The sequence below is a fragment of the Typopeltis vanoorti genome, chromosome 8 (assembly GCF_054136105.1).
Source record: "Typopeltis vanoorti isolate ZY-2024b chromosome 8, IOZ_Tvanoo_1.0, whole genome shotgun sequence".
Taxonomy (NCBI): Eukaryota; Metazoa; Arthropoda; class Arachnida; order Uropygi; family Thelyphonidae; genus Typopeltis; species Typopeltis vanoorti.
Genome location: NC_143556.1, coordinates 65,452,757 through 65,476,109, shown reverse-complemented (window position 1 = coordinate 65,476,109; position 23,353 = coordinate 65,452,757). Strand labels below are relative to the sequence as shown.

The following is a 23,353-nucleotide window of genomic DNA, read 5'->3' as shown; positions in this document are numbered from 1 at the left end:
AGAACAATGATTAATATAATTAAAGAAGTTCTTGCTCTCCTTTATAAAAACGTATCTGACACTACACCACACGAACTACGTTCACCTGAAATTCAAGTAGATATGGAAACCACAGAGAAAGTCCAAAGATAAATAATATAATACAATAGTATTAAAAGGCTACATCAAGTGTATTGGCATATCAGTGATGGTACGCAAGGGACATTTCGATTTTACAGTGCTATGGTTGGACGATGGGCAGCACATTTTTTAGTATAAAAAATATTTTGACTAAAATATGATTGATGTACATTTTTAAATTGCCTTTTACAACAGAACATGTTAAAGATGAATTCAGATTAATGGAACAAATTTTTTTCTGATAAATCGAATTAGCTCACACAGGCTAGTGTAGCTCAGTGGAAGTGGCGATTGCGTCCTCTGCGCTTGATCACTCGAAGTTAGACTTAAGTTTTAATCCAGTCGCCGACCGGAGAAACTTTTTCTAAGCCTTTTTCGACCGGAGTTAGTCGATCTCTGGCACGGAAAAGCGGGTTTTTCCTCCCAGAAACTCGGGTTTTTCATCCTGTAAACTCAAGAAAATCGACCGTATTACCCACATTATTTTAGACAGTAACATATCTTGTTAGGGTTAAGTACCAAGAGATGGCAACATTTGTTTGCCAGCCTCTTCATCGGTGGCTGCTATAATTAGTGATAGACATGGGCCAGCTATCTCTGATTGGCTACCGGTGGAGAAGATTGAACTGCCCACTCAGTCTCCAACAGCTAGATAGGGTATAAAGGCCTACTCCCTATACGGAAATAAAAGGCGTCAGCTGAAAGATTTGATTCAATTAGCCAGCCTCCTTGGTTGGAAAAACCTAGATTCTAATCCTAGGTTGGTACATGAAACATTCCCATTATCCATACATGGTATTAACATACTATAAATTGATCAACCAAACTCTCGTGTATGGAATCAGCATTAAAAAAAAGTATGCAATGCTACTGACAGAAAGCGGTTAGTAGACGTATTTAGTAGTACTAGTCGTCGTCGTCGTCGTAGTAGTAGTAGTAGTAGACACAGATGTAGGAAAGGCTCTAGGCTTAGGCACAAGAGGCACTGGCCTAGGGATGCAATGGCTTTGGGGCGCGAACATCGTAAAAAATGTAATAGTATTAGTCGAAGCGTTGGTGCTACGAGCAGTGCCCCCAAAATGCTCTATACGCATAATACGTTAAACTGCTTTTAACGATAAAGAACTTTATGATGCCTGTCTTGTCTTACAATGCATTGATAACACTGGCCTATGGGCGCAAAATACCGTCGAGCCGGCACTGCATGGAGAATTCCATCATTGGGTCAGTTAGACCGTCTCTTTTACACAGAAGGTTTGACAATTTTCTTTGAAAGGATTTTGGGGTTTTTTTTTGCTTGTATTCTTATAGTGTCAGTGTTCTTTCTTGAATATTGATGCTATCAATAATTATTAACCGAAAGTACATGTTATTTTAGTTCGTTCATTAACTTTTCGTCCTGCCCTTCTATTTCCTATATGTAAAATGCTACCTTCAGAAACAAAACATCAAAACACTATTATGCCTTGGTAAGAGCTAAGATTTAATCTTCTTGGGCACTGCAGGTATTTGACCAGTAATCAGAAAAACGAGTAGAGAAAAATGGGAAACGATAACACTCAGTACCAATCATGTGTGTGTAACTTATTTCAAGAACATACTACACATAGTCTTATAATAATAATGATGATAAAGGCAAAAATTGGTCTGACAAAATTCTTAGGAAACAACATTAAAAAAAAAAAAAAAATCAGCTACCGCCTTTTATTCCCTTATTGACAATTGACATTAATGTCTTTAGGGGTGAAGCAAGAAGCTTTCATATTCCCTGCTATCTGTTACGGCTACAGTGAGGATAGAGTTTTATGAGCAGTTTGCTCACCCTGGATGGGCATGGAAATTCTACATTGCTACAAGATGTTAAAATAGCTTTTGGTCTTTTATATTTGAATGTATCAGTTGCCTCGTATGCTACAGCTTGGTGGACTAGATCATTGGGGGGGGGGGGGGTATGGATGTCTTTGAGAAGAACTTCGTTGCTAAAGATTGTAGGAAAGAGAAAATATATGGAATATTTGTATCTCGATGAAGTTGATTGTTTCTGATGAACCACGGGACGTTCAGGATCATTCACAAGCACTTGTTTTGCACACGTTGCAGTTTGATAATATTTGTAGTGGAGGTGTGGCTCCAGGCTGGAGAAGCGTAAGTGACTATAGGACGAATAATCAGCTGGTATAAATACAATTTGATTCTAATGTTTAGCTTGCTGTTCCTGTTGATTAGGGGATAGATCTGGGCGATGACTTTAGATGCCTTTGCACATGTAGCCTTGACGTGTTGGTTAAAAGTTAATTTTTTTGTCGAGGATGACACCAAAGTATTTTGTTTCTGTCTGCCAACAAATTTTGGTATTGAATTGTATGACGTCTCCTGCAGGAGATTTTTCGTAAAGAGAATGGCTGAGCTTTTTTGTGCGTTCACTTCCAGTCTCCATTAGGAAAGCAATCTCACTAATTTTAGGTTTTCTTGAAGCTTTCTAGTAATGAAATGTGGTCAAAGAGACCTGACTAACAATGCTGTGTCATCTGCACAAAGAGCCATGAGGTATGACATTGGTTGCGCGGGATATCTGGCAATGGAGCCAGTAGGGACCCTTCGGTACTCTGGCCAAGATATGGCGCTGAGATGAGGCAGTACCATTGATCTTGACTTTCATGGTTCTGTTTTGTAGATATAATTTAACTAATGTACCATTTTTAGTGAGATACCAGCTGAGATAAGTTTGTGTAGCAATCCGAAGTGCCATATTTTGTCAAATGCTCAGGATAGATCAAGAAAAACAGCTCCCGTGTATTGACGCTAGTTGTAGATGGTGGTAATATATTCCACAATTCTGTGGATTTGCTGGGTAGTAGTATGATGTTGCCGAAAACCGAACTGTTCTTTAGGAAGGATGTCTAATTCATTTATCGAGGCTTGAAGTCGTGAGAGGATGACCTTCTCCGCAACCTTACCTAGGTTGGAGATGAGACTGATTGGGCAATAATTCTGAGGTAGGTGTGGGTTCTTGCCTGACTTATGTATAGGGGTTACATCAGCCAGTTTACAGGTGCAAGGAAAATAGTGAAATCTGAAGATTGCATTTATTATTCCCTTATAGGGAGTAGGAGAGGTCTTTATACCCTATCTAGCTTTTAAAGACTGAGTGGGCAGTTCAGTCTTCACCGGTATCCAATCAGAGATAGTCGGCCCATGTCTATCACTATTTATAGTTGGCTACTGATGAAGAGACCAGCAAACAAGTGCTGCCATCTCTTGGTGCCTAACCCCAACATGATATGTTACTGTCTGAAATAATGTGAGTACTACGGTCGATTTTCTTGAGTTTATGGGACGAAAAACCCGAGTTTCCGGGAGAAAAAACCTGCTTGCCTGCCAGGGATCGACTAACTCTGGAACCGGTAGACGATAGGCTTAGAAAAGGTTCCTGCAGTCGGCGACTAGATTTGAAACTAAGTCTAACCTCGAGCAACCAAGCGCAGAGGACGCAAGCTCCACTTGTACTGAGCTACGCAGTCCTAGGAAACAATATATTTATTAACATACAGAATATTCTTATACACGCAAGTTACTGTATGTTTAGTGTTTGCTGCAGCTCAGGTAATCCATTTGGCTTCTATATGTTCAGTGTGTATGTATGGCATCAACTTTTTGAAACATCGGGGAGGTTACTCAAACAATAATGTTATTCATGTTTGTTTGTTTGTGTGTGTGTGAAGAAGTGCTTTCTACAAAAGTTATATTCATTCACTCAAATGTTTGTATTTCGTATATTACCGAAAGCTAACAACATTTCTTTTTAACCACTTATCATGATATAGCATGTCAAACACGAAGATAGATTAAGGTAGTGTAAATTGCTGATCTTGGCAAATAGGCAGATATAAAAAAATTAATGAGAAATAAATTTGTGATCGGAGTTTATAGGATAGATAGACTGTAATATTTCACTATTTGGGCAGGAGGGTAATGAATGAGCAGGAAGCATTGTAAGTGAAGCATGCACTGATGGTGAATGAAATAGACATTGTGTGAGGTAGAACAGTGTAAGTTTTTTTTTAAAAATGTGCAAATTCCACTACTTGTTGATAAATGGAACACATGTATTAATCCTCCAACAAAAGGCAACCAGTTTTTTCTCTTTCTTTCGTTTTTTTTTGTAACTTTTTTGAAAATCGATAAGTAGGCAAATGGACTGTATTTCTCTCTTGATGATTGGTATTTGAGTTTCTATCTACTGGCGATTTTTAGTCTTACGCGTGATGAAAGGACAACAGACATCTGCTGTCATCTCATATTCCTTATCTTTATTATTATTCGTGACACCGCCAAGGAGTATAATGACTCATCGAGGGAGAGCACCTACTCTACAACTCTCTGTCTCCACCACACAATCCATCAACTACAGAGAAAAGCATCATCAACACCAGCCATCTACTGCTCACCTCTACCACAGCATTTTCACAGACAATCACAAAAAACATCCATACCCATGACGGGAATCGAACCCGCAACCTTTTGGCTGGAAAGCTGATACCCTAGCTGACCACTCGGCCAACCAGGCCAGCCTTAACCGTAACTCATTATTTTCTGAATATTATGAATTCTACGTCAATATTTTTGAATTGAGAGTTAAAAACACTGAATTTTGTGGAGGAAAAAACCTATTTGGGCCAATGGCTGATTAATTATCTTAAATGATAGAAAAAATTTCTAGTCATAAACTAGAGTCTAACATATAACGGTCTTTCTTTTGCTAGTCTAATGTTAAGGAAGCAGTATTGCAACACAATACAAGAAGTTCTTAGTGCACACACATCATTTTGCATATTTTTTTAGCTCTACCGATAAGTCGTGTCGTACAGCAATCAAGTAGGGTACAATGGCAAGGGTGCACGGTGCACCCTAAATGACCGTAGTGTTGTCTATGATACAAGAAACTGTGTAGGGCTTAAAGTTGACTGATGAACTGACTTCCAGCGAGGAAGTTAGTTAAGAAGCTTGAAACACAGTTAGCACTTTCGCGATCAACAGTAGTTGACATCACTGGAAGCTGGAAAGGTTGGTGAAAAGAAAGAGTGATAGGTAATAGATAAACTGATGGAAACGATAATAGTATGATAAATATGGTACAGTCCTCGGGTCCTTCTTTGTGTGCTGCAGAGCACGCCGTGATCGGAAAGCAGATATTGGAAGCAGTAGTACACGGTGACCTTTATCATCACGTAAATAAGCATGTTAACATTCTGCACAGTTCTGTATTGCTTATGTAGCGGCTGTTCTATGGAAATAACGAGGATGCATAACCTCGTGATAATGCGCTCATGCTGTAAATCTGTGAAAACGTCGTTCGAAGCAATAGGCGTGTGCCAAAGTTAGCCTGCTCAGCACATACTTTTAATTGAGTAGGGTTACGCTTCAGCCTAATCCCTGTGTAGTAGTTACCCCTTTGGAACGATAACAATTTAGGTTTTGACCGAAAGTAGTTGGTATAACTACACACTACAGCTGACTGGCATTCTGGAAGAATGAAATAAAATGCCTGCTGATCAATTGCTATTTATTTGTAAAAATTATCCTTCAGATATTAGGTGTTGTTTGTTATTTTATTGATGATGATGTCTACTCTGATTTTTAATAGATAAGCAATCTCAGTTCATATTTAAAGTGGAACTGGATTGAAATTCGAGTACAGACAGAAGTGCATATTATGTGATCACAGCGCCCCTTTAAAATTTGAGGTACGCATGCGTGCCAGTATTTGTTGATCTGTTATCGTGTTGTGTTCGAACTTTTAGAATTTGTCTTTTGTGTTCGTTTGTGTATTTGTTCTATTTAACCGCAAAAACATGTCTACTGTAGAGGTAAGATGATTCAGAAATATTAATTAATTATTTGTAAAAAGTTATACATCTTTATTTTAACTAAAAATAGCTTAAGATCTAAATTGTAAATATTTCGCTTTCACGCTTTATGTATGTACAGTATATATATATATATATATTTCTTTTTATTGCAGACACCGTAATTGGCTTTTATATTGATGCTTTCGTCTTCTGTATTCTTGTACGCTGCTATATAAAAATGGGAGCCGATTACAGAGTTAACTTTCCGTTGAGTGATGATATCTTATTATCCTTGCTTTAGCCGCGGCGCTGGTCTTGGGAAGGTGCCTGTAGCGTACCTCATCGGAATTGCTTTTTGGTGCGGAAACCGCTGGAACATTGGCGTATCTATCGTACTCGAACCGAGGAGTTTAATGGGCCCCAAAATTCTGCGGACTATAAATGTATCGAACTGCACGCTGTTTCACTCAGCTGGTATGCAGCAGTAGCGCTACAACAACTACAAAAATTATAATTAAATGGTTTTATATCTTCCTCCCTAGCCTTCTCATGGGTCCAGATGCCATCTACAATGCTTTAATTTTTATAAACATGTTCACAGTACCGTTCTTGTAAGTTTCTTCCCCCCCTCTCCTAAAATGATATAAAAACAAGTTTTTTTTTTTTTTTTTTTTTTTTTTTTTTTTTTTTGTTGCAGGCGAAGGGATCCCACAAGTGTGACTTATTTTTTGAAAACTATATAAATATGTAAAATTGATCTATTTTTAATTTAAAAAACAGCAAAACTGGATACCATCACAATAAAATCAAAAAGAGAAGTAAGAATAAATTGTTATTTCTGTAATTTTATAAATGTAAATGAATAGCAGAGATTTTTTTTTTTGCATGGAAAGTAGTGGGCACAAGATGATAAACAGAAATGTTTCAGAAACTGTTTATCAAAGCTACTTAAGGAAACTGCAGTAACTAGTTGAACACTTATTTTGTTTCAATAAGGAAATACCATGAGTAGGCATATTTAAATAAATTATAATACTGGAATGAAATCTGCATAATCTATTATTTTATTAAAGTAAAATTTTTGTCTAAGTATCAAAGGCATCTTCAATACAAGAATGTTTAATGGTAATCAAACATTAACAGACAATTCCAAAAGATGGCATCTAAGTAACTAATGTAAGATAACTAAAAATGTCATTAAATTTCCTAACTTATTAAAAAAATTATACAATTAGATAAAATAAAGTTAGTACTTTTTAAGTTCAGCTCATCTTTCCTATCTCCCACAGAGGGAATAGATGTAGACCATCAGATCTCTTTAAGTTAGGAGAGTGAAGTAACATTTCACATTTCTTTATAAACTGTTACGGAAAGAATTGCCACGTTATTTCCACTTTTTTATTTAATATAAGGATTCTTTTATCAAAAGAGCTTTGAACAGTTTTGGTATATCTGCCTCTTCAAATACAGAAGAAATAACTTGTATTCCTATCCCTTATGTGCAAGGCATTAGTGGATGCCTAGTGAAAGTTCTAAAACCACTGAAGATTTTTGTTGCCTTTTTTCCCATCAGAAAAATCTGCACCTTTCTCGCTTCTCCTAAGGACAAGCTTCCACATCTCAATTATCCACACATCTACAAGATTCCTTGCTCTTGTGGGTTATCTTATTTTAGACAAACAAAGATCTGCTTTTATTTGGCTAGAAGAACACAAGTTTTATATTCAATATCTTGAACCTGAACAGTCTATGCTTGCGAAGCATGCTATCAACACTAGACGTGGAGTTCATTGGAAAAAGATAAGAGTCCTTCACAAAAGTCAGTTCCTCGTGGAATGGCTTTATAAAGGCGTGTGAAACTTTACTTCACTCTCTTAACTTCAACAGATCCGATGATCTACATCTATCCTCTTTATGGGAGATAGTACACTTTTTAAATCAACTAGTCTTTCTTAACTTTATTTTATCTAATTATATTCTTTTTTTTTTTTTTAATAAGTTTGGAAATTTAATGACCTTTTTAGTTATCTGACATTAGGTACATAGGTAGTGCCAATTATATATTTGGTTTAATCCTTTATCCAAGTGTAAGCAAAACAAAGTTTGCACCTGAAGTATTTTCAGGACTGGGGAAACTCATGGTAAAGGTGGTATAAGTTCTGATCACTTGCATTAGTATCCCATAATGCAAAGCACATCTCCTTGTAGACATGTATATTGCTATGCATTAAGGGAAGGGTCACTACCCAGAATGGTTTCGACCTTTATTGAGGTGCTGTTTAAGTAAAGACCTCTCAAAAAATCAGGCTGCCCCCCCCCCCCCCCCCCCCCCCCCGACCACTCCCCTATGAGTGACCAAAGGACTGTCCAACTCAGCATTGTTCCACTCAGTGATAGACTCACCCTGTCACCGGGAAGAACTTCTTAGCGTTGGCTCTACCCAGTGGCATGCTCACCCCCACCACCAGACAAAGCCATAATCTCAGCGGTTGCCCCACTCAGAGACAGGCAAAAACCTACCCAAGCAGAGCCTCTTTGCAGAGGGGAAAAATCATGCACTTATGCATGAGAGTGACTAACTCCTCCTGAAGGGGGAGTTAACCACTGTAATTAAGACTAAAATACATTTCAATGGAATTACATTGTTTTCTTAGATTATAGTGTGATATAATCCTGCAGTGAGCCTTGAGACTAGTGTCTGCTTAATATAATGAACGTTATGGCTTAATTGAATTTATAGTTAATATCACTGAAAATATCAATTACATATGAAAACTGCTAACTATAAACATTGATGCAGCAAACTTATCCTACACTGGTGTCCAAACCTAAGGATGAACACTACGAGAGTGGTCAGAAAAGTTCTCGGCCTAACAATGAAAAAACGAATTTATAATTTCAAAATTATTTTTATTTTTCAACATAATCTCCCTTAAGACTAATACATTTATTCCAGCAATGTTCCAGTGCCATTATCCCATCCCTGTAGTGGTTCTCAGTAAGATCTGCAAAATACCTCTCTATAGCTGCAATCACCTCTTGATTCAAAGAAAAACACTGACCAGCGAGGAAGAGTTTTAGTTTTGGGAAGAGGTAGAAGTCAGAGAGAGCCAAATCTGGGGAATAGGGTGGATGTTCAAACAATTTATAGTGCAGATCCCTTAATTTTCCCATTACCAAAACACCTTTGTGGGCAGGTGCATTGTCCTGATGAAAGATGATTTTTTTTTCTTCTGCAAACCGGGTCTTATCTCACAAATTTTTTCATCTGGTCTGGTTAAAAGATCGGAATAATATTCCCCAGTTATTGTTTTACCCTTTTCAAGATAATTAATAAACAAAATGCTTTTAGCATTCCAAAACACCGATACTATGACCTATCCTGCTGGTGCAACCGAGTTTGTCTTCTTTGGCGCTGAACAACCGACTTCTGTCCACTATTTTGACTGCTGTTTGGATTCTGGTATGTAATGGTGAATCAAAGTCTCATCCATAGTAATAAATTGACACACAGTTTTATTCTTGTTAAATTGCTCCAACACTATTCAGAGATTTTCATGCAAATGTGTTTTTGATATGCCTATAGTCTCAGCAATTTCATGCACTTTGACTCGCCAGTCATCCAATACCATGTCATGAACTTGACCAATGATTTCTGGTGTTGTACACTTTTTGGACGTCCTTCACATGGAGCATCTTCAAGGCTGGTACGGCCACATTTAAACTCGGCAGCCCATTTCTTAAATGTCAAGAAGGAAAGAGAAGAGTGCTCATAAACTTTTATGAGCTTTGAATGAATTCTTTTGGCGTTAAACCTTCTTTTACAAAGAATTTTATAACCGCATGATACTCAATTTTATCCATTTCAAGGGATACAGACAACACTTTTGCTTCAGAGAGATGTATAAAACAAACTACTTGATAGAATGACTTGCAATTTCACATGGATGGCTTATGACAGATGTACCAACTTAGAAAAAAAAAATCTTGCCGATAGTTTTGCCATCTATGGTCGAGGTCGAGAACCTTTCAAACCACCCTTGTATTTCTGAGGATTACAACTGCAAATTCAGATGAATTAGCTCGTTTAATTAATAATTTTGAGTAGAAAGCAAGTAAACACTCAAATTTTTGAATTGTGCACAAAGGGGTCACATGGTAGCACTCAACAGGAAAGAAGGGAAAAGGCTGAACTAAGTGAATTGTGTTTAAAGGAAGTTCTTTTCATGAAGGAATAAAGTTGCAAACTTGGATGTCTTGTAATGTCTCAAAGACATCATCTAGATTAGAAAGCTTGATGAAGGCTGCAGAATAATGATATTGTCAGAGAGTTTGGAATCTCACATAGTATTGTATACAGGCTCTGGGTAACTTATAACCAAAGACATGTTTTTGGTTATAAACAGCAAAACATAATCAATGCATCATGGGAGGTCAGCTTGCAAGTTGCCTCCATTCAAGCTTTGTAAAAATATCCATAGGTATGTGGATATTTTTACAAACTGGCAAGACATCTACAACAGGTAAAATAAAAATTGAACAAAACATCAATAAGCTAATGTACTCTTTTACAAATGACAGTCGTTTTAATCTTTTCTCTGATTCTAGATGACACTTGGTGTCTGGTGTGAAAGTATACTGCTTACCATTGCGAGAGTTCTTGAAAGGGATAGATACAGTGGTACTAGGGTCACGGTGTAGGGAGGCAGTATGCTTAATGGATGCACCGAGATACAAGTGCCAGACAAAGGGACTATGACTGGTGTACGTTATTGGAGCTGAGTTCTTCAACGTCATGTTCGATTGTTCCATGGATGACATTGCCACACCACATCGTATATGGAGACCAAGGATATTAATCAAATTGAGTAACTAGTACACTCCCCAGATCTCACCCTGATAGAAGAACAAATTTGGGATGCCATAGGGAAACACATTGCTGCTTGAAATTCCCCTCCAGAAAATAAACAAGGCCTTATCCTTGTCCTGAAGGAGGAGCAGGCTGATTTTTGCCTCAAGAACTTCTGAATCACTTGGTGCTAAGCATGGTATGACATTGCGAGAGCTGCATCACAGTTCGTGGTGGACATATTCCATATTGAAATGTCTCTCTGCATAGTTTTCTGTAAGTGGTGTGCATTACTTCCTTAACAATGTTCTTAGGAAATTTGTAACTTTTGCCAAGAATGTGTTGCAATTTAATTTGTATGAAATTTATAACACTTTTTTGTCTAATATAATTCATTAGTAATAACTTTATGTTCACATTTGTTATTTGTTCACATGAAAAATTTTTTAATATACAGATAAAAATGTACTTAGCTTTTGGACATCAGTGTATATTTGTATTGTCATTCTTACAATTATTTTGCATTTCCATTATGAGAAGATATACAATCTAATGTCATTAATATGTAACTTGTCATTAAAATAGTATTATCTATCAAAGTCATATCTTGAATTTTTTTTTTTGCATTAATGTCAATAAAGTTAAAAATATTTGCTGTCTTGTACACTGTAACACAAAATTCTGTGTGTGTTCTGTATCTACTATCCCTCCAGATAACTTCATTTTTATGTTGACTGCAATCATTTAAATTCAGTTCCTTTTGCTGCTGTGCAAAATCATGTAATATGAATTAGAATAAATTGAATCCAAGTAGTAAAATCAGTTTAATTTTATACAGTTCTACTTAACTCTTTTTTTATCTTCTTCTTTCTATAGGATCCAAAGCAACAAGGTTACATTCCAGATAGAATGAAAAAAGCAGAGAAACGGCTGGAGCAAAATCCATATGATGTGGAGGCTTGGAGCATTCTGATTAGAGATGCTCAGGTAAAGTTTACATTGCATTTTTTTATTTAGAAAAGGTGAAATTGTTTTATTCCTAAAATTTCTTAATTTATTGCAACATCAAATATTTGCTTCTGGTGAAAAATTCTTAATGAGTTGACCACTGGTTCTGTGGCTCTTCTAAGTACTTAGAAGTGTGAGATTGTAAGGATTTGGATCAGTTAGTCATTAATCTTACAGTTCATAAACCTGTCCACTCACTGAATACCATTTTTTGATAGTAAAAAGAGGATAATTAGACTCAGTGATTCATCTCTCAGTGACTCATGCTTTCTTTCATACAGGTGTCATTTTTTTTTGCTATATACATTTTATATAGTCACTATTTATGAGTATTGACCTTAGTAATTAATCTGGTAAGTTATATAATTAGCATTTAGTCATCACCCGTATACAGTTCAAAATTCACAAAAGTGGTTTTGTTCTTATGTGGTTCCTAAAAAAAATACTGAATGTAGGTCTTGAAATATAGTGTTAACCAGCCCTTTCTTCAACTTCCTGCCATAGCACACAATACCAAATCCCAAATGATACAGAATACCGCATGGAATTTTGTTTCGGAATTACTATTTATAGAAGTGATATATATAGAAATATATTAATGCCCCAGCAAAGTTATAGTTTGATTAATTTAACATAAGTTTTATATTTTTTTGTTTGGGTGTATTTTTCCATTACTGCCCAGCACTAGTGATTTTTTCCTCTATGCTTTTAGAGCATATTCTGAATCACTATTAGAAACTTTCCATATGCTTTTTTTTTTCTTTTTATTTTTTTTTTCTTGACCTCTAGCTTTCTATCCATTTTTTTCTATCTGTGCAATGCCTTCCTGGCTGAAGTATTCTGTTTTCTTCACAGTCTGCCACCTGGATTGTAGGTCTGCTAGGAGGGTTTGATTACTTGTTTCAAACTCAACTTTTTTCTCCATTAACATTTATATATTTCAGTATATGATTTGCCTCTGAATGGTGCTCAACTTTGATTTGTTTTAAAATTTGCTTATACACTTTTCTTTTCAGTGTAGTATTCAATTTAATCCTGCTCAAAACTGAATGGTGTGGTAATCACTTCCTGTTTCAAATTGCCTGTGTCCTGAACCAGCATGAAGATATCACTATCAACACAAGTAACATAGCCAATGAGACTTTTCTTATTTCCTATCTTCTCTCCGTGTAATTTGTGCACATGTTGGAACATGGTGTTAGTGATTATTAATCTGTGTTCTGAATAGAAATCGAGCAAGTATTGCCTGAATATAACATCCTGTACTTTTAAAATCTTAGAATAGAAGGAATTAACAGAAAGAAGTTCCACTTCTTTTCTATTAATATTTCTTATACTGATGGTGACTGTCTTGAATTCTGCTGATGATGAGTTAAGTTGGTGTTTGTTCTTGTAGCAGCTGGCTTTTTTATTACTCGCTTTGGTTCAGTGATGAAAACAGCAACAGCTTTGCCAGTATGACATTTCATTTGGTATCATCATCTTTCTGTTTAGGTTGATACAGAATACAATTTGGTCTGCAAAGTCCCATAATGGAATGCATCACTAGAAATTTTGATGCACCTGAACACAAGAACTCGAGGATTTGACATTAGGTCAGAAGTTGCATTCGGATCTCTGCTTCCTTTAAAAGACTATGTGGAGTGTTTCCTAGTTATCTAGCTTTGACTCTTAGCATTTCTTTATATTTTTTATCATCATCAAATTCCTGATATGTATCTTCAGGGGATGTACAGGATAATTATATGAACTACTAACTACATGAAAAAGTAACGTCATTACTAACTTCTGATCAATAATTTTCCTTCAAATTAATTTGTTATCTGTTAAGAATATAGTATTATCAGAATTATATTTCTGTTTTTTAAAGTTTATATTGTATGTCTATAGTTTTTATTGTATCAATCCATCTACATCTTGGTCTTTTTTCTGCCACCCTGGCAAAGAACACATGTTTTGCTAATCGTTCCTCTTCCGTTATGTTTAAGTGGCCATACCATTTCAGATTAGCTCTACTAACACATTCCTGAATGCTAACAATGGCAAGTTCTTTTCTAATATCCTCATTTTTGATGTGATACTCCATTCATGCCATCTGTTCACTTCACTAATCTTTCCTCACAACTCTCATATCAGAGGTCTCTAGTCTTTGATCAAGTGTTTTATTTTTAACCCAGCTCTCAGATCCATAAATTAAAATTAGTTTGAAGACTATCTAGTATATAGCTAATTTAATGTTTTGATTAATTTCTTTCTTATTTCATAAAAATTTATTTAGCTGACTTCCTATCTTACCAGCTTTACCAATTCTGTTGTCTATTTCCATATTTAATTTACCATCCTCACTAAATATTGCGCTTTAAGATCTGAAAGCACATCCAAACTCAACATCACCAGAGTTAAAGATCGGTACTATCAACATAACAAGCCTGAAAGGCAAAGAAATGGAGCTAGCTGAGGAACTAGATAAGTACCAGATCGACATAATAGGGGTGACTGAAATAAAAAAGACAAAAACTGGTGGGATCTTTCTGAGCAATAAATACAAAATGTTATATTCAGGCAATGGCAATCAAGGAAAAGAAGGAGTAAAGATATCAGAATGGGGAACTGGACAATGAGACTTATTTGTGCCAGCAGTGGAGGAATTTTTTGAGGCTCTAGAGAAAGCTACTGACACAATGAAAAAGGAATAGTTGGTTCTTGTTGTGGATCTATATAGCAGAGTAGGAAGTGATTGTCAGACATACAAAAATGTTTTGGGAAAATTTGGAGAAAAAAGTAAAGCTAATAATAATGGCAAATACCTGTTGGATTTATTTTCAGGACATGGACTGGTTATTACTAACACCATTTCCAACATAAAAATGTGCACAAACTCACATAGAAAGAAGAGGCAAGAATAAAAAAAGTATCATTGATTATATTATTGTTGATAGTGATGTTTTCTCCCTGGTGCAGGACACCAGAGTGTACAGAGGATTTGAAATTGAAAGAGATCACTATTTAGTCTTGAGCACGATAAAATCGAATTTCGTATTGCAAAAAGAATAACATGTAAGAAAGTTTTACAGCGAATAAAAGTTGAGCAGCTCTCAGATGTGAACTGTAGACTAAAATACACAAAGTTTATTGAAGAAAAAATGAAAGAGTTTCAGAACAAGAACCAAACCTTGGAGATTAAGTAGCAAACCTTGAAGAAAACCCTGATTGATTCAGCCAGAGAGGCATGTGGTGAGGTTGTCTGCAAGGATAGAAAAATCAGAACTCCATGGTGGACACAGGAAGTTAAAGAGGCAGTGAAGGAAAAGAAGAAAGCATATCAAAAGTTCCTGGCAAATAAGTCAGCTTGTGCTCTGAGAGAATACAGAGACAAATGTAAGAAAGCTAAACAGTATGTAAAACTAGCTAAACAAAATTCATGGGAGAACTTTGGCAAGAACATAGAAAATAAATATCAAGAAGGTGGTAAGTTATTCTGTGTTGAAGAAGCTTAGAAATGGAGGAAAGAGTGCTGTAAAAGGAGTTAGAGATGATAAAGGTGATATGAAAATGGGAGAAAAAGATATCCTTTAAGTATGGATTAATTACTTCGAGAAATTGCTAAATGAAACAAGCAGTGATAGTTTGTTTCATTTAACAATTAGAAGCTTAGAAATGGAGAAAAGAGTGCTGTAAAAGGAGTTAGAGATGATAAAGGTGGCATGAAAACGGGAGAAAAAGATATCCTTGAAGTATCGAGTAATTACTTCGAAAAATTGCTAAATTAAACAAGCAGTGATAGCACAGTGGTAAAAAACATTCAACAGGCATACAGTCAGGAATCCATACTTGAAGTAGAAAAAATCATCAAAGGCTTGAAATGTGGAAAGGCAACAGGAGTAGATGATATTCTACCAGAAATACTGAAGTATGGTGGTATAAAAGTCTTACAGTGGCTGCACTGCATAGTTCAGAAGGCCTGGACAGAGGAACGAATTCCTGATGATTGGAGTGGAGCTGTAATAATACCCATATATAAAAAGGGAAATAAAACTGAATGTGAGAATTACAGAGATATTTCCCTACTGAGTGTTCTGGGCAAGATTTATGTCGGCATACTTGAGAAACGGTTGAAATGAATTGTGGAAGAAAAGCTTGATAAAGAACAAGCTGGATTCGAGCCAGATAGAGACTGTCAGGATCAGATCTTCACTTTATGACAATTAGTTGAGAAAGCATGGGAATATAACAAAGATCTGTATTTAAGTTTTGTCGATCTGAGAGAGAGAGAGAGAAGCAATTCAATACACTACAGTTATATGGTGTCAAATGGGCATTATATCAAGTAATACTTCGTCTTTATTTGAGTTGCAAGTCAGCAGTTAGAATTGAAGGAAGTATGGGAAGATGGTTTAATGTTAAATTTGGTTTGAGACAAGGATGTACATTATCCCCTCTGTTATTCATTATCTATATGGATCACATTATGAAGGAAAGTGGTATTAAACATGATATCAGAATTTGGGATGTTAATATCAGCTCTTTGCTTTATGCAAACAATGTTATACTTCTAAATAAATCTGCTACAAGTTTGGAAGATTTCCTGATTAATTGAATTACTGTTGTAATAGATATAGTATGAAGATTAGCAATAAAAAGATAAAGACAATGAAAATAGGTAGAATCGTTGAAAATGTCAACTGTGTTGTGAATGGAGAACCTGTGGAACAAGTGAAACAATTCAGCTACTTAGGCATGATTTTTAATGAAGATGATAAATTAAATATGGAAATAGACAACAGAATCAACAAAGCTGGTATTGTAGGAAGTTAGTTGAATAAATTCATATGTAATAAGAGAGAGAAATTAGTCGGAACACTAAATTAGCTGTATACAAGACAGTGTTCAAACCAGTTTTAACCTATGGATCTGAGAGCTGGGTCAGAAGTAAAATACTTGGCCAGAGACTAGAGTCCACAGATATGAGAGTCCTGAGAAAGATTAGAGGCGTAAACAGATGGCATCGATGGCAACATGATATTAAAAACGAGGATATTAGGAAAGAACTTGACATTGTCTGCATCCAGGAATCCGTTAGCAGAGCTAATCTCAGGTGGTATGGTCACTTGAACAGAATGAGCGAGGAAAAATTAGCAAAACAAGTTTTCTCTGCCAGGTTGGCAGGAAAACGACCCAGAGGAAGACCAATATATAGGTGGATTGATACGGTACAAAGTACCTTAGTTGATAGAAATATAAGATCTGATAATGATGTTGGAGTCTTGACAAGTAACAGACTGATTTGGAAGAAAATTGGAAAATAGGAAGTTAGTAATGAGATAAATTTTTCATGAACTACTATCATATCCTGTACACCCCTTGAGAGTACATGTCAGGAATTTGATGATGATGACTAAATATTGTGCCTAAATAGCTGAATTGTTTTACTTGTTATGTAGGTTCACCATTCAGGATAGAGTTGATGCTTCAGTGTTCCTGCCTATTTCATTTTTTTTTATTGTTGATTTTCATACCAAACCTATTACAATAGTTATTCAATTTAGTCGGGGAATCTTGCAGACTTATACTGGAATTTATTCAGAATTATAACATCATCTGCATAAAGTAAAGAACTGAGATTAACATCACCAATTTTGATATTAGATTTAATACCACTTTCCCTAACCTTTTTAACTGCTGAGATACTAAATAATCAGTATGACCCTCCTTGCTGAGTTATTTTCACAATTATAAAATATTTTATAATAATATAAATAGTTACTATAATGTATTACACATTTTGCATTGTTTTCTTGTATAAATTGAAGTCACTGAACAAAACTGTTGAAAGTTTATTTTTCGCTTGGTTAGAGTATAATAAATTTAGTTTAATCCTTTATCCAAGTGTGAGCAAACAAAGTTTGCGCCTGAAAGTATCTTCAGGACTGGGGTAAGGTGGTACAACACCAGGGCACTCCTTGCAAAGGTAGAGCAAGCTACCAACACTCCTATCTCGGTATCTCCCATAATGCAAACACATCTCCTTGCAGATATGTCTAAGTTATGCATTAAGGCAAGGGCCACAACCCAGACTAGTTTCGACCTTTATTGAGGTCTCTTCAGTGGGAGCCAGGCCCAAGTGGAGATACCAGGCAGAAGCATTAGCAGGTCATCTCTACCTATAGGAGTTGCCAAATGATGTGCTACCCTTTTTTAATAAATTACTCTGGATTTAGAGAAAGATGTTGAAAGTTTATTTTTCACTTGGTTAGAGTATAATAAATTTAGTTTAATCCTTTATCCAAGTGTGAGCAAACAAAGTTTGCGCCTGAAAGTATCTTCAGGACTGGGGTAAGGTGGTAAAACACCAGTGCACTCCTTGCAAAGGTGGAGCAAGATACCAACACTCCTATCTCAGTATCTCCCATAATGCAGAACACATCTCCTTGCAGATATGTCTAAGTTATGCATTAAGGGAAGGGCCACAACCCAGACTAGTTTCGACCTTTATTGAGGTCTCTTCAGTGGGAGCCAAGCCCAAGTTGAGATACCAGGAAGAAGCATTAGCAGGTCACACTTGGATAAAGGATTAAACTGAATTTATTATACTCTAACCAAGTGAAAAATAAACTTTCAACATCTTTCTCTAAATCCAGAGTAATTTATTAAAAAAGGGTAGCACACCATTTGGCAACTCCTATAGGTAGAGATGCCCTGCTAATGCTTCTGCCTGGTATCTCCACTTGGGCCTGGCTCCCACTGAAGAGACCTCAATAAAGGTCGAAACAGTCTGGGTTGTGGCCCTTCCCTTAATGCACAACTTAGACATATCCACAAGGAGATGTGTTTTGCATTATGGGAGATTCTGAGATAGGAGTGTTGGTAGCTTGCTCCACCTTTACAAGGAGTGCCCTGGTGTTGTACCACCTTACCCCAGTCCTGAAGATACTTTCAGGTGCAAACTTTGTTTGCTCACACTTGGATAAAGGATTAAACTAAATTTATTATACTGAACCAAACTGTTAAATAGGAATTTTATTTTCAAGTTAGGGATGTCCAAAATTTATCTTGAAATTTATTTGTTTATTCCATGTCAAATAATGTCACACACAACTTCAAGTGAGAAACACCTCCCCTTAAATACTTCAATAATTTAGTAGTGTGTGGTAATTTTGAAAACAGGGGGTGTACACATTTGGCACAACAGCCGGCTCTGTTTTCTTTTTCTTTGCCCTAATGTGGTATTTGAACACACACCCATGACAATGCCTAGTGGGGTTTGCTTTCTTGGATGTGGGTGGCACAGGCATTAAGAAATGTCTTTCCCTCAGTCTGAGGGGTTCGTCACCCTGTGATGGTCGTCCAGGTGTAGTGGTTGGTCTTGGCATGTGGAACTTTTAAAAAATTTCTCTGATGAGAGTCAATTGAAAATTAGCATGTGTGATATTTTCTCCAGTATGTACATTATACAAAATATGTGAATTGAGAACAGTGAGATCCAAGAGATGGAAAAAGAATTTTCTATACCATTGAAGGCCTTTTGCACACATTCAAGAGAACTGACCATCATGTCTGTCCTATCCACAGCCCCCATATTCCTATTATAATCCATGACACATTCAGGTTTCATTATTGGTGTGTTTGTTGTCCTGTCAACTTTCCCTGATTATTTCATAGAGTCTGTGTGGAGTGTGGTCAACGTACAAACTTGTCGTTTGTCAATCCATTTTACCACCATCATATTATCTGTATGTCTAGATTCTACCTGTCCTTTGTCTAATTTTTTGTTCAATTTCGGCACCCCTTTCCTGTTTTTCCTAACAATCCCACATGCATTGGTACCATTTTTATGTAGCCAGTCGTACAGAAGAGAGCCAGAATACCAATTGTCTATATGTGTGCCCTTTCTGCAAATACTTTGCCACTAGGGTTTGCACCACGGCCACAGAAATCCCAAATTCACTTTCTAGAATAATGTCTGTAGTTGCCCCTGTGTACACTACAAAATCTAACACATATCCATTTTCACAGTCACACAACACAAAAACTTTGATCCCGAATCTATGTCTTTTCGAAGGATTGTACTGTTTGAACTGGAGGCAGCCCTTGAACAGTACTAAGCTCTCGTCGATACATATATTTTGATAAAGGGTAAATACTTCACTGTAGGTTTTTCTCAGATGATCGATAATTGGTTATAGTTTGTGTAGTCTTTGTCCCAGAACCTGAGTTTCATTGTCATTAAAATGTAAAATACATAAAAGTAAAAGGAATCTGTCCCTGGATATGTAGTCTGTGAACTACTCCACTGTTCACAGGCTACATGTCCTGTGAACTATGGAATCTAGACACCTATGAGGGGATCCTTGGACTGATATTCTGCTATTGTTAGTTTTTTTTACCCTAGCCATAAACATTATTATTCCAAAAAATATATATAATTCCTCTGGGGTAGTATTTTTCCATTTTTGTAAATGAGATTGCTGGTGATAGTTTCTGAGTCAAAAGTACGTAATATTTATTAGTTTCGTCAGCAATTGCTGATGAAATATTGCTGAAATACCTGCTATAATTGCTGAAATACCTGAATTATCGTTATTGAATTGGTTAACTGTTGGACAAAAATTTGTATTGCGTCATTGAAACAATGAAGCATCAATACAATTTCTTTTTCATAGATGCAGTGGTGCTGGTGGTTCATTATCTGAACTTTCACTATCACTATTTTCTAAAAAATAAATATCATCATTATCACTGAAATCTGATAAATCAGAAGGTAAAGTTTCTAATACATCTACTAATTCTGCCTCAGTAAAAGAACGCTGCCGTCTACTTGTCGAAGCCATTTTTACTAACCCTGGAATCATGGGATTACTTGGCTCCTATTTTCAAGGACGGTTCTGATAACATTGTGCATGGTCTCACAATTTTTTACGAAGTTACCGCCACAAAGCAGACAGAAGCTTGAAAATTAGCTCTTTCTAATCCTAAGAGATGGCACTATAAGCCCGCTCAATTCAAATGCTTTCACAAACTAAATTAAATGAGTATTATACATTGAAAGTTCAAATCAAGTTAGCTCGATCATATCAAGGTCGCCATTTTTTCCACGCTCGACTTAACTCAAGCGTGGTAGCTAAAGGGTTAATAATGTGATTCATATAAATAAAAGAATAACAGTGGAGATAATGTGCACTCTTGCTGCCCACTTGCTTTCAAACCATTTTCCTGTACTTCCAGTTCTAACTGCTGACTTACAGCTTAAATAGAGATTATGTGTTGCTTGATATAATGTCCCATTTATACCATATATCTGTAGCGTTTTGAAGAGCTTTCCTTTTGGCCCTCGTCACCTACCTTTTCTCATCATCATCATCATCAAATTTCTGCCATATACCCATAAAGGGTGTACAGGATATGATAGTACTACATGAAACATATATATCATTACTAACTTCCTATCTACAATTTTCCGCTAAATCAGTCTCTTACCTGTCAAGACTCCAACATTATCAGATCTTATATTTATATCTTCTAAGGCACTTTTTACCATATCAATCCACCTATATCTTGATCTTTCTCTGGGTCTTTCTTCCCTGCCAACCTGGCAGAGAACACTTGTTTTGCTAATCTTTCCTTGCCCATTCCGTTTAGGTGACCATACCACCTGAGATTAGCTTACTAATCTCAGGTAATTCTCATTTTAAATATGATATTGCCATTGATGCCATCTGTTCATGCCCCTAATCTTTCTCAGGACTTTCATGTCTACGGTCTCTAGGCTTTGGTGAAGTGACTTCTGACCCATCTCTGAGATCCATAAGTTCAAATTGGTTTGAACACTGCCTCGTATACAGCTAATTTGACTAATTTCTCTCTTATTCCTTATAAATTTATTCAGATGACTTCTTCCACACCCCAGCTTTGTTGATTCTGTTGTCTATTTCCATATTTAATGTACCATCCTCACTAAAAATCATGCCTAATTAGCTGAAATGTTTCATTTGTTCTATAGGTTTTCCATTCAAAATGCAGTTGATATTTTAACTGCTTCTGCCTATTTTTATTGTCTTTGTCTTGTTATTGCTGACCTTCATACCATATCTATTACAACAATTATTCAATTTAGTCAGGGAATCTTGCAGACTTATAGCAGATTTATTTAGAAGTATATCATCGTCTACATAAAGCAAAGAGCTGACATTAACATCTCCAATTTTGATATCAGGTTTAATACCACTTTCCTTCATAATATGATTCATATACTTTTATAATTCATATACTTCATAATGTGATTCATATATTTAGGTTGGAATAGTTGGTAAAAGTTGCAGTAAATTCAAAGAAAAATCTCTTAAATTTAAATTTGCTTCAGTGGAGTAAGGAGACTTTTGTCAGTGAATTGTGTGTCGGGTATCCAGGGCATGGTTTGCTAATGCTGAGCAGCCATAGTGATGGAAATAAATGTAATCCTGGTGCTCTGATATATGGATGTTAGCTGTTTGGCTATAGTATGAACGGTTGCAGCTGCAAGGCACCTAGTACACTTCAGGTGAATTCAGTGGTTGTAGTTGGTCATTAGGAAAGTGGATAAGGGATGCTAGCTTTCTGTGTTTTATAAATGGTCACAAGACTTTGCTTTTTTTTAAAAATCTTGGCACCTTTTCTGAGATGCTATGAATATATGGGATCTTGATGGATTTGCTGTAATCTATATTTGTAATGGGGGGAGGGGATGTGATTAGTGTTAGAATTCTTTTTATCTGGTGGGAGGTGTAGCTTTTGACCAAAAAAGTGTTTTTTAGGTGGTTGAGTTCTGAGTGAGTGTAGTGTTATCTGAGCAAATTATTTTTTCCCAGTAGGAGTGTGTGTGTGGGGGGGGGGGGGAGATGTGACTGTTGATATATTTACCTGTGTGTGTGGGTTTTCTGTAGATGCTGAGGGTTAGAATTATAACACCATGTACCCCCCCCTTCTTTCCCTTTTCAAATATAGATTACAGCAAATCCATCACCATCATGGCAGCTTGGAAAAGAAGGGGGGGGGTACATGGTGTTATTATAAGAGTTGGTAAGAGTTGCAAGAGTTGGTACATGGTGTTATAATAGTTGGTAAGAGTTGAAAGTTAACTTGCAATCACTAATAAACTGCAGAGAAAGCTAGCAACCCTTATCCTCTCCTCCAAAGACCAGCTACAACCACTGGATTTATCTGGAGTGTACCAGGTATCTTGCAGTAGCAACTGTTCATACATCCATTTCTATCTGGATACCCAGCACATGATCCATTGGAAAAAAACCTCCTTACTCCACCAAAGCAAATTTAAATTTTGAGAGGCTTTTCCTCGAATCTGCTGCAGCTCTTACAAACTATCCCAACCTAAACAAATATGGTTGTATCAAACTACCTCTCATGTGGAAACAATCATCTGAAGACAATTAGCTCAACACCCAAGAACACATCTCTCCTGTTCCATCTTTGTTGCTGAATTGTGCATGTGTATTATGTGTATTTGATACCAGTATATTAATCTCTGAAGATGCCG

At 36.3% G+C, this 23,353-nt stretch overlaps 1 protein-coding gene across 2 annotated transcripts in view; it reads left to right on the top strand.

Annotated features, from left to right (window-relative positions):
• Positions 1 to 5,885: 5,885 nt before the first annotated feature.
• The window catches only part of su(f) (cleavage stimulation factor subunit su(f)), a 377,057-nt gene continuing 359,589 nt past the window's right edge, over positions 5,886 to 23,353 (top strand). The window contains exons 1-2 of one of the 2 annotated variants that reach the window (XM_090396725.1): positions 5,886 to 5,987; positions 11,695 to 11,805. In XM_090396725.1, coding sequence (XP_090252851.1) covers positions 5,973 to 5,987; positions 11,695 to 11,805 — 126 coding nt within the window. In that variant the 5' untranslated portion in view covers positions 5,886 to 5,972. Of the gene's footprint in view, positions 5,988 to 10,584; positions 11,095 to 11,694; positions 11,806 to 23,353 lie in introns of those variants that run through there. The other variant, XM_090396726.1, reaches the window with a different exon arrangement.